The following is a 10,723-nucleotide window of genomic DNA, read 5'->3' on the forward strand; positions in this document are numbered from 1 at the left end:
CAACCAACGTTGGTACCTAATAAGGGTCGCTAAAACTCAATCGTCGTGTAGTGTGAGATATAGTTTATAACTGTTAGAATTATTGGGCCAAGACCACTGTAGTTTATAAATAAATCCTAGAAAAATCTTAAAGGCTCATCCATGAAGAGGTGTGTGGCAACAATCATAGGTGTGTGGCAATATTTAGTTCCACATTGCTAGTTAAGGTGGAGAGAACACAGCTAAAATAGTTGAGTCCTCTCTGTGTTCTTGCGTGTGTTGGATGAGAGCTAGAAGGAAGAACACATGAGTGCTGGTCTCGCCTGGCCTGGCCAGGCTGGGCCGGACAAAGGGTACGGGCGCACAACATGCACGTGAACAGTCCGCTAAATTCACAGCCAATAAGAATAATTTTTTAATAATTTTTTTTATATATTATTTGCTCACTACAAGTGGGAAAAACTGTATCTAAATTGTACCTGAATTTTATATCTATTATTTTAAGAAGATATATGATGAATTCAAGGTTTAACTTATATGAATCTTTAGAAGCTCAATACTAAAGACAAGAATATGAATTTGTATAGCTGATTCTATATACTATTTATTCCCTGTCAACTAAAAAAGACCGAAAAGTTGGTATGCGAATAAGTAACTGTTTACATCTCTATTATTGGACATAGCCTAAGAGATGAAGTTCTTAATTTTGATAGCAAAAAAGAGTGCCCCATTTCGCTTAATTAAAGCTATCTCTCTCTCTCCAGAAAGGAAAAATTAAATTTTATCAGTTGATTGAGTCATTTACCTAACACTACCATTTTCTTATCATTTGAGGTAGGAATCCGGCCAGTGTGAAATTGGAAGACCTGTCTTGGGTTCAGTTTCTGCTATTCCGAACATAACAACCGCCTATAACTGACCTTACTCCATGACCAAGACGTGTCACAGTCGAGAGAAGTAAGAAAGCAAAGTCAACCAAGTTCACTATTATTGTGAGATTACGGGCTTGTTTGGTACGTGGTTAACTATACTACACTATATTTTGACTAAGTTTAGTCGTTCGAATTGAAGAACTAATCTTAGGTATAAAAGTGTGGCAAAATATGGTAAATTAGACAGCAAACCAAACAGAGCTGTTGTCAGGTATATATATAGCCATTAACGCCAGAACAGAATAACCAGTAAGAATAATCATTCAACACTATGTTTCGAATAATATATATCCTTGTTGTAGGCTGTTGAAGAAGCACGAGTTTGCAGCGCGTGGACTCGGGTGTCCACCGGTCCTCCACTCCTCCTCCTCCCTCGCCGCACTATTCACCACCTTGTATCTATTGACGCGACTTCAGAGTCAGACTTCGTCATGGTGGACTGAGAGAGAGACAGAATAAACGGAAGTTTCCTGTCATCTCACAACAAGCTCGTTCAGCAGCTGGACTGGACACTATATATAACAAAAAGCTAAGCGGCATCTTCCCACAGCAGCTGCAGCTAGCACACATGGACAGGACATACGAAATGGCCACTTCCTTCTATTCTAATTCTAAGCAGCAGACGTCCGTCGCCCCTATTGCTGAAGAAGCAGGTAATAATGACTACTACTACACAAGCTAGGACGTCATTTGTTACCATTTCTATTCCATTTGCTGATGTGTTAATTTAGTTACTGCTTGCACACTAATTAAAATCGGCTGTTTGCTTTCGAAGATGCTCATCGCCTCCGCACCAGAGAACAGTTCGCCCGCGGTGCTGCTCGGAGTCGGAGGATGGACGAAATCCCAGCTGGTCCACCGGTCAGTGGTGCCTCCGAGAGGGCGTTGCCGGCACAAGAAAGGAGCAAGCAAGAGGCGGCAGGACAGGAACATCACATCCCTGTCTTCTCCAACCCCGATCTTGGCCAGCAAGAACAGGAGGAGCAGCCATCGTCATGGCCAACGCCTGCTGCTCCTCCAGCTAGAGCGCCCATGGATGACCACAGTAAGACGCAGGCAGTCAAGGATAGGCTGAAGGACAAGACGGCGAAGGTGGCGGCGAAGGCGGTCCGCGTTTTGTTTGGAAATTAAGGAAAGGTAAAGTGACTAGCTACAACCCGTCGGCAATGGTTGTGGAGGCCAGGCTCAGCGCGCAGGACAATGGCTGTTATATGATATAATCTCAACGAACGGTTCTTGCATCTCTGTGTTCTTATTATACAACTAGGTGAGTGCCCGTGCGTTGCAACGGCAACATGTAATATCACGATGGATTATGTACAAATGTGTGTTTCATTGTTATACTACCATGTTCGTGCACACAATTATATTTGGTACCCATAAAAAAATATATGTTCTATACACATTTGGATCTTCTATACATATTTAGATCTCGAGATGTCCCATTCCCTCCATCAACAAAAAAAGTCCAAGAAATTTTGTTTGAGGCCTAAATGACCTTAGAACAAATGTGTACATTCTGACAAATATTTTTTAAGACCAAATATTTTTTAAGATCCTAGAACATATTCGATCTTTAAAAAGAACCACAAATTCCAATCTAAAAATTAGCTTGGCGACATTGCCTTGGCTCCATGACGTTGTTGTGGTGGCGGTTAGCTGATAACAACGGTCAAAACGCCATTTATCACAATGCAACCACCATCGGGATAAGCTGCACGATCTTCAGCAGACCGGGAATTGCATACTGTTCGACAAACATGTGGTGGTGGTTGTTACATCTCCGAATAAATGAATACAAATAATAATTTGTCAGATCAACACCAATAAAAAACTGGACAACTACAAGGAAACCAAGACCAATAATAGCAGTTATACTATACAACACATAAACAGGGCAAGTCGCTACCCGCCTGACGCGCGTGTGAACATATGCCAAGCACCAATGCAGCCATCCAAATTACAGGAGAACAAATCAACATTTTTTACTTGAATAGAGAGAGCGCAGAGCACAGTACGCAAATTTTGAAACAAAGAACCAACGAAAACTTGCAGAGACAGTTCATGACTTAAATAAGTACTCCCTCCTACCAAAATCCATCCAAAAAAAAGTACTACCTGTGTTCTCAAATATTTATAATTATCGTCCGTCATTTCATTTTTAAACTAAAACTTGATAAATAAAAAAGAACGGATGAAGTAGTAGTTTTAAAGAATTAGTGTGTTTATACAATTCTTAATGCATGTGTTTTGTATATGTATCTAAATTCATCATCATTCGTTTAAATATATACATAAAAACCAAAAGATAAAGTAAGAGGGTACTATGAATCAATGCATATAATTTTAGCAGTTCCGTTGGTCTAGAAATTCAACAGAATTACAGAGACTAACAAACTGTGCAAATTCTCTTTTACTATCTAGTAACTTATTATGTCATAACAAGCGTTATAATCTTTTTATGTCACCCCGATATAATTTCTTACTGCCAGTGATGTGGAAAGGATACAAACATACTCTGTACAATGACCTCCAGATCCTGCCCTCCAGATATATACGTTTCTTTCTCTAATCTAGTATGGCCGACCTATTTACACGCATGACCTCCAGATCCTGCCCTCAAAGGATATTACAATGACAGATACGTCGTCGTGGTACCGCCGTCGGTTGTCGTGTGGGATCTCGATCAGTTCGTGGAAGTCCATCCCTGCAACCACAAGCCATGTGTGAGAAAACAAGATAACCGAGTGAACCCGAGCCAACTCACCCCGACCTTCCAGAACCTAAAAAAGTTCCTACTACTGCACAACACAGCTGCAAGTAATTTCAGACATAGCATACAAATAGAAGAGTAAGGACAAAAAAATTCAGATCACATTTACTCTAGGCTATAAAATGTAATGTAGTGCTTGAAAAGATGGACTGACTTCGTTATTTTTTGCCTGGAGACTGAAAATATTATTCCTTTCCTCCTCTAGAACCTTCGCATTTCCTTGCAGCTGCTTTTGTAGATCATTTAAGTTTTCAAGATTTGAGAGACAAATCCTTTTTTTTCTCCTCAGCATGAGCCAGAAGTGCAGGTTTTAGTACTGTTTTGTAACCAGTACCTAGCATCTCAGCAGGAGAAGATCCTTTTGAATCTATCATGTACTGAAAAGCAACAGTAGGTTTCAACCTGAAAAGTGGCCCAGAAGTGTGAAAATGAGCACATAATACAAACAGAACTAACAAAAGGAGCTAGTGAAGCAAATACAAACAGCAGAACCACAGTAAAAAATTAACATTTCAAACTTGTTTGCTTTTTTGTTTAGTAAACACAACAACAACAAACATAACACGATGCTAGCTGACTATTCGAAGCCCCAAAAGTTTAGTGAAATGTTTTTCCCAAAAAAATCTTGAAAATTAATCGTTGGACTTCAAAATCAGTCAATAAGTTTCAGTGTAAAATTACAGGATTGAAAGGATTATATAAGAACAACCAATGATTATACATAGTTTTCTTCATCAGAATTGAAAGGATTATTTGCTACCAAAAAAAGGAACCAATAATAGGTAAATAAGAATGGTATGGTTAGCATTGGTTGTTCTTAGGTGTACCTATAGTCAATTTCTAATAAAATGGAGAAATAAAATTTAGAAAATATAGGAGATGCTGCGGCATGTTCGTACTTTTTGAGGGCCTGGTTGCACTGATCAGCATGCCTCTCAAGCTCCTCAAGCTTGGTAACCAGCTTAGCTTCAACTTCCCAGACCTTATCCTCCAGTGCTGCTTTCCCCTTCTCGGCGTTGGCAATGTCATCTTCAATAGCCTGCATCTCTCTACGCATTCTATCCACATCCTTCACATTCACCATTGTTGCTTAACCTCTATGTGTGAGCATCCACCATCCATGTCCATAAAAGGTCCAGGTCCCTCTTGTATCCACTGTTTACTGGCTCTAAGCCTATGAGGTAGCATCTGGACATCAGGCATTTGTAATTCCAATTGAGATGACAATTGTTGTTGTCTGAATTAGTTTTCACTCAGTTGGAATTAAATGCCAGACTGTTAGAATCTCAATTCTATCCTTGAAACAAATAATTGGTTCTTCACTCGAATGACTGTCATTGGATCTCCTTCTGAAAACTTGAACAGCACAAAGCTTCTCCATCCAATTCATGATGGTTAGATCGAAGTTCTTGAAACACGAAACACATATGCTGCCTTAAAGCTAGAGGGAGGACAACTCAGTTACCAGTACATGAGGCAACTCCATCAGTCATAGCAGCTGAATTGTCATCAGGGATGTTTGTTGTTTCTAGTTCTGCCTTTTCTGAAGACCCTTTAGGTAGGCTAATGGAAGCCGGGTGCATCTCTATACATATGTAAAAAATAGATGCAACTTTTGGTCTGTTTGTGCTTGTCTCGTCTTCAGAATTTAAGGAAAAATCATGATATATTTTTTCTTCCAGTGAGTACCCTTGATCTTGTAGATTATTTCTGCTCACGAGATTAGATGCATCATCATCAATGACATTTAGTTCCTTGTCATCGTTGTCAGAAGCTGAAATGCTATCAAGGCACTCTGTCTATACTGTTTTAACATCTATCTGGCTCCCCAGGATATCCTTGAGACTCAATTCCGCTAGTAGACCCAAGAAGAGTATCCCTCCTCACAACATTAAACAAAATATCATTTTCAATCTTTTCAGGCTGCAACAAATCACCTTTAGAAACCACGGTGGCACAGCGGCCATGGACCTACCATGGCTGGATCTGCCCTTCACCTTAGTGACACGGCTCCTCGCCACCCACCTTCGGGGATTTATACTCCCGAAACATAAGCAGTTCAGTCAATTCCAGCGTGCATCGCTAAGCAATTTTGCATAGCACTAAAGCATCTGAGTAGGACGTGAGCAACAGAAGATAAAGATAATAATAACCTATATATGACCATGTGGTTATTTGAACAGTTTCTTAAGCACTGCAAGCAGCGAATGGGCAGACAAAAGCAGCAACAGAACTTGTAGCGGTCTCTGAAGCACACAACACTCAAGGCCAACTGTGGGTGCTACGAGTTTCCTAGGTCAACTTTCACTTACCTTCCTTTTCAGAACCATGTTTGCATATTGTAGCATCTCTTCCTGAAAGAGATGAGGCCAGATGCTGAAGCATATATTGGATTTCAGTATTGAAACAGAGAGCCATAGTAACATTGTTGTGGTATTAACTTTCTCTAAGTCGCAAAGTTCACCAAGTAACACTTGTGTCTGCCAAATGCAAATGAAGGCATGCATAGAAGAGTTACTTGGATAGTAACATGACGAGGCATTCCAAATTTCAGGTAATAGTACAGAAGAAAATGGAAATTGCTTTTTAATACTAACTTACTAAGTTACAAGAATGGTCGATTGTAGCATCGTTAAGTATCTGCAATCTAAGTTTTAAATACCGGTTAAATGTCTCCTGAATTATATACACCTTAACTTACTTGACTTAGGGATCGTTTATTTGGTGCGCTGGCCTGGTGATGCCGGCAGATAGGTCCATCTAGCTATTAGGTGTCCGAAATGGACGGACTTGAGAAGCTCACGACATCTCCATTGTCACGCTTCAGCAGTACATGCTTTTGAAGTCTCCCACCTGAGTCCTGCATGTTTAAAGAGAAGGTTAAAAGGCAGAGGCTTAGTAGTATATTGATGATATTTAAACCAATAAGATGGTAAGCAAAAGCTAACAATCAACAGTGTATGTTCTAATATTCAATTGTGAAAATGAGTCTGTGGTCCTTGTATGTACAGTTGTACACCTTGGTCCTTGTATCTACAGATATAAACTGTCAGTTCGATCTAGTAGTATAGCAAGCAGTAAATCAACCTTTTGATCCCTCGGCTTATTCTTCGCTTCCTGATAGCACCTACGTATAATCTTTTTATGTCACCCCGATATAATTTCTTACTGCCAGTGATGTGAAAAGGATACAAACATACTCTGTACAATTTACTCACCTTCTATGACACTGGAGATAGCATAAAGGGTAAACAAATACGTCCAATTACGATATCGATAGTGAAGAAAATTATGGCACACAGTGAATTGCAGCTGGCAAATTCCACGGCAAAGCCAGCGTGCTGACCAGAATTCGCTAAAACCCCGCAAAAACAACCAGCATCTGAAAACCACAAAAGCCAATACAGTACAAGAACACGAAACACAACGAGTTGGCATAGCACAGAATCACAAGGAAGAAGAAACTGCACCAATGGCGACCAGCTCCGGCACGTTGAGCTCCTTGGCGAGCTGCGCCTAGCCCTCGGCGCGGATCCGGTCGGAGTCCACCTGCTTCCGCCGCATCAGGCTCTGGAACCCGCCGCCCCATCCCCTCCCGCCGCAGCCGCTGCTCCCCGCCTCCAATGCCATCAAGATCCCCGGCACGGCAGGACAGAGGACCGGCCTTTCTCGCGGGATTCGATCAGAGGGCGGATGAGGGCATCTCTGGACGGAGCGAAAGACAGAGAGGAGGAAGAGGAGAGTGATAGGGGTGGATGGGGACGGCGATAAATTTCTCTGCTCCGGCCCTAGCACGATGTGGCGAGTGATGAGGCGGTCTCCGTCGTTTCTATGATGGTTCTCGTCGAGGAGGTTGAGCAGCGGAGGTGGGGGGAGGCGGCGACATGCAGAGGATGGGAGAGGCGACTCGCGCGACGTTGGAGAGGGAGTGCAGGGGCAGGGGCATGGAAGCGCTGACCGGATCTGGCTGCCGCCGTGACCTGCCTCTCCTCCCGCTCGCTGGCCGCCGCCGATCGGTTGGCCGTGCCCGGCGTGGAGGAGGACAACGCAGGGACGACAGGGGAATCGGACGCAGCGACCAAGGTTTTCGAGGGAGGGTGTGGGGGCAGATAGGGCGAGGTGGAGGAGGTTTTCGGGGGAATCAGACGCAGCGACCAAGGTTTTCGGCGCACAGTGGGCAAGGTGGAGGGCGCTATGGCGGTCGGGCTCCGGGAGCATTGATGGCGGCGGGCGACAGAGGGGGCGCTGATGGCGGTCGTCGAGGTACACGGACGCGCGTGGGTTTGGGAGCAAGCCGCGCGTGGGGCGGGGGCACGGTCATGCCTGTGGACGCCCTCACTGTGCTCTTAAGGTATAGTAGAGATATCAGATCGCCCTTGCAATGATTTGAGAAAATAAATTATGATCAACGCATAAGATACCGAACATAACTATCACCATTATTATCATATCATCTAATACACGTGAAGATTATTGATGTTTTGACTGTTAGAGCACCTCCCAGGAACTCTTATTTTTTTACTCTCTATTTACCTCTTCATAAAGATTACACTTTATGTATAACATCTAATTCCAACAGACTCTTCAACAACCAATTTACTTTAGATTACCGGAGTGGTAGCCAAATTTAGTTAGAGAGGAAGCCTATTTGAAGAGCCAGATAGTTTAGCAAGTTGGATGGCTAGTCTGTTAGAAAATTATTTTACTATAAAAAGAGTGTTTGACACGGCTCTACTTCATAAAAATTAGCTCAAATTTATGAAATTTAGAGTTAAGCAGCTCTATTTTAAAATTGTGGAGTTTTTAAAAATGTTTGGCTTATAGACCACTGTCGGGGACCATAATTAGGGGTACCCCAAGACTCCTAATCTCAGCTGGTAACCCCCATCAGCACAAAGCTGCAAAGGCCTGATGGGTGCGATTAAGTCAAGGCTCGGTCCACTCAAGAGACACGATCTCGCCTCGCCCGAGCCCAGCCTCGGGCAAGGGCAGCCGACCCCGAAGGATTCACGCCTCGCCTGAGGACCCCCTCAAGCAACGGACACACCTTCGGCTCGCCCGAGGCTCAGTCTTCGCCAAGAAGCAACCTTGGCCAGGTCGCCACACCAACCGACCGTATCGCAGAAGCATTTAATGCAAAGATGGCCTGACACCAGTCGACAGAGCCGAAGTGACCGCAGTCACTTCGCCGCTCCACTGACCGGCCCGACAAAAGGACAGCGCCGCCTGCGTCGCTCCGACTGCTGTGCCGCTCGACAGAATGAGGCTGACAGCAGCCATGTCCGGCTTCGGGCGCCATAGGAAGCTCCGCCTCGCCCGACCCCAGGGCTCGGCCCCCGTCTCGGCTCCGGAAGACGACGAACTCCGCCTCACCCGACCCCAGGGCTCGGACTCGGCCTCGGCTCCGGAAGACGACGGACTCCGCCTCGCCCGACCCAGGGCTCGGACTCGGCCTCGGCCCCGGAAGACGACGGACTCCGCCTCGCCCGACCCAAGGCTCGGACTCGGCCTCGGCCCCGAAAGACGACGAACTCCGCCTCGCCCGACCCCAGGGCTCGGACTCGGCCTCGGCCCCGGAAGACGACGAACTCCGCCTCGCCCGACCCCAGGGCTCGGATTCAGCCTTGGCCTCAGACGATGGTCTCCGTCTCGCCCAACCCGGGGCTCGGACTCGACCTCGACCTCGAAAGACAGACTCGACCTCGACCTCGGAGAAGCCTCCGCCTCGCCCGACCCAGGGCTCGGACCGACCACGTCACAGGGGGGCCATCATTATCCTAGCCCTAGCTAGCTTAGGCTACGGGGAACAAGACCGGCGTCCCATCTGGCTCGCCCCGGTAAACAAATAATGATGGCGCCCCGCGTGCTCCATGACGACGACGGCTCTCAGCCCCTTACGGAAGCAAGGAGACGTCAGCAAGGACTCGACAGCCCCGACAGCTGTCCTTCCGCAAGGCTCCAGCGCTCCTCCGACGGCCACGACATCACATGAACAGGGTGCCAAAACCTCTCCGGCTGCCACGACGGCATGTACTTAGGGCACTAGCTCCTCTCTGCTAGACACGTTAGCACACTGCTACGTCTCCCATTGTACACCTGGACCCTCTCCTTACGCCTATAAAAGGAAGGCCCAGGGCACTCGTACGAGAAGGTTGGCCGCGCGGGGAGGACGGGACGGCGCGTGCAGGCCTCTCGCTCCCTCCCACGCCGATGCTTGTAACCCCCTACTGCAAGCGCACCCGACCTGGGCGCGGGACAACACGAAGGCCGCGAGTTTCCCCTTTACGCCTGTCTCCCTCCGGTTTCCCCCCTTCGCGCTCTGTCTCGCGCCGACCCATCTGGGCTGGGGCACGCGGCGACAATTTACTCGTCGGTCCAGGGACCCCCCGGGGGCGAAACGCCGACAGTTGGCGCGCCAGGTAGGGGCCTGCTGCGTGTTGACGAACAGCTTCCCGTCAAGCTCCAGATGGGTAGTCTCCAGCAACCTTTCCAGCCTGGGACGGTGCTCCGTTTCGGGAGTCTTTAGTTCATGTCCCTCGACGGCGGCTATGACATGATACTCCTTCCCCCGCCGCGCGACAGCGACAATGGCGGCTGACAACCCGCTCGCCGGTGGCGGAATCGACGACGTCTTCCCCACGTGGCGGAAGAGCAACATTTGGGTTTGTCCCGTCGCCTCCCCCCCCGACGGTGGAGGAGGCGAGGCAACCAAGGCCAAGCAGGAAGCGGCACCTCGTCGGCTGTCGAGCGAGTCGACGGCGCCGGCGCCCCAACGGGGGACACGTCGGGCATCGACCTCGCGTCTGAGACGAAGACGAGCGTCGTTTCCCCGCAACACGCCAACTCCAAGCGGACGGACGACGCCAGCACGCTCGCAAAGGACTTGTTGGGCGTCAACCTCGTACCTGAGACGACGGTGCAATCTGCCCCTGACGCGATTTCGTCACCGCCCGTCGACCAGGAGGTACCGACCGATTCCCATCTCGTGCCTTTTGGATTCAGCCTCGACCCACCAAGCGACTTCGCTTCGGTGGAAGCC

General features: G+C 47.0%; 2 protein-coding genes across 2 annotated transcripts; one reads left to right on the forward strand and one right to left on the reverse strand.

The window, feature by feature from the left end:
* Nucleotides 1-1,438: 1,438 nt before the first annotated feature.
* On the forward strand, nucleotides 1,439-2,331 carry LOC103626985 (uncharacterized). Its single transcript, XM_008647342.3, has 2 exons — nucleotides 1,439-1,564; nucleotides 1,687-2,331. The coding sequence occupies exons 1-2, from the start codon at nucleotides 1,480-1,482 to the stop codon at nucleotides 2,040-2,042; spliced, it is 441 nt and encodes a 146-aa protein (XP_008645564.1). The 5' UTR covers nucleotides 1,439-1,479; the 3' UTR covers nucleotides 2,043-2,331.
* Nucleotides 2,332-3,838: 1,507 nt separating this feature from the next.
* Nucleotides 3,839-6,164, reverse strand: LOC118472057 (kinetochore protein NDC80 homolog). Its single transcript, XM_035959129.1, has 2 exons — nucleotides 4,584-6,164; nucleotides 3,839-4,086 (listed from the first exon to the last, which is right to left on the reverse strand). Exons 1-2 carry the CDS (start codon nucleotides 4,766-4,768, stop codon nucleotides 3,936-3,938), a joined length of 336 nt encoding a protein of 111 aa, XP_035815022.1. The 5' UTR covers nucleotides 4,769-6,164; the 3' UTR covers nucleotides 3,839-3,935.
* Nucleotides 6,165-10,723: the final 4,559 nt, after the last annotated feature.

This window comes from Zea mays, chromosome 5, assembly GCF_902167145.1.
Source record: "Zea mays cultivar B73 chromosome 5, Zm-B73-REFERENCE-NAM-5.0, whole genome shotgun sequence".
NCBI classification, from domain to species: domain Eukaryota; kingdom Viridiplantae; phylum Streptophyta; class Magnoliopsida; order Poales; family Poaceae; genus Zea; species Zea mays.

Bases quoted from the DNA above. Each gene is read 5' to 3' on its own strand.
- LOC103626985 (XM_008647342.3), top strand. From the start codon at position 1,480: ATGGACAGGACATACGAAATGGCCACTTCCTTCTATTCTAATTCTAAG. The intron at 1,565-1,686 runs GTAATAATGACT...TTGCTTTCGAAG, and splicing joins CCCTATTGCTGAAGAAGCAG to ATGCTCATCGCCTCCGCACC.
- LOC118472057 (XM_035959129.1), bottom strand. From the start codon at position 4,768: ATGGTGAATGTGAAGGATGTGGATAGAATGCGTAGAGAGATGCAGGCT. The intron at 4,087-4,583 runs GTACGAACATGC...GCCACTTTTCAG, and splicing joins TGCAACCAGGCCCTCAAAAA to GTTGAAACCTACTGTTGCTT.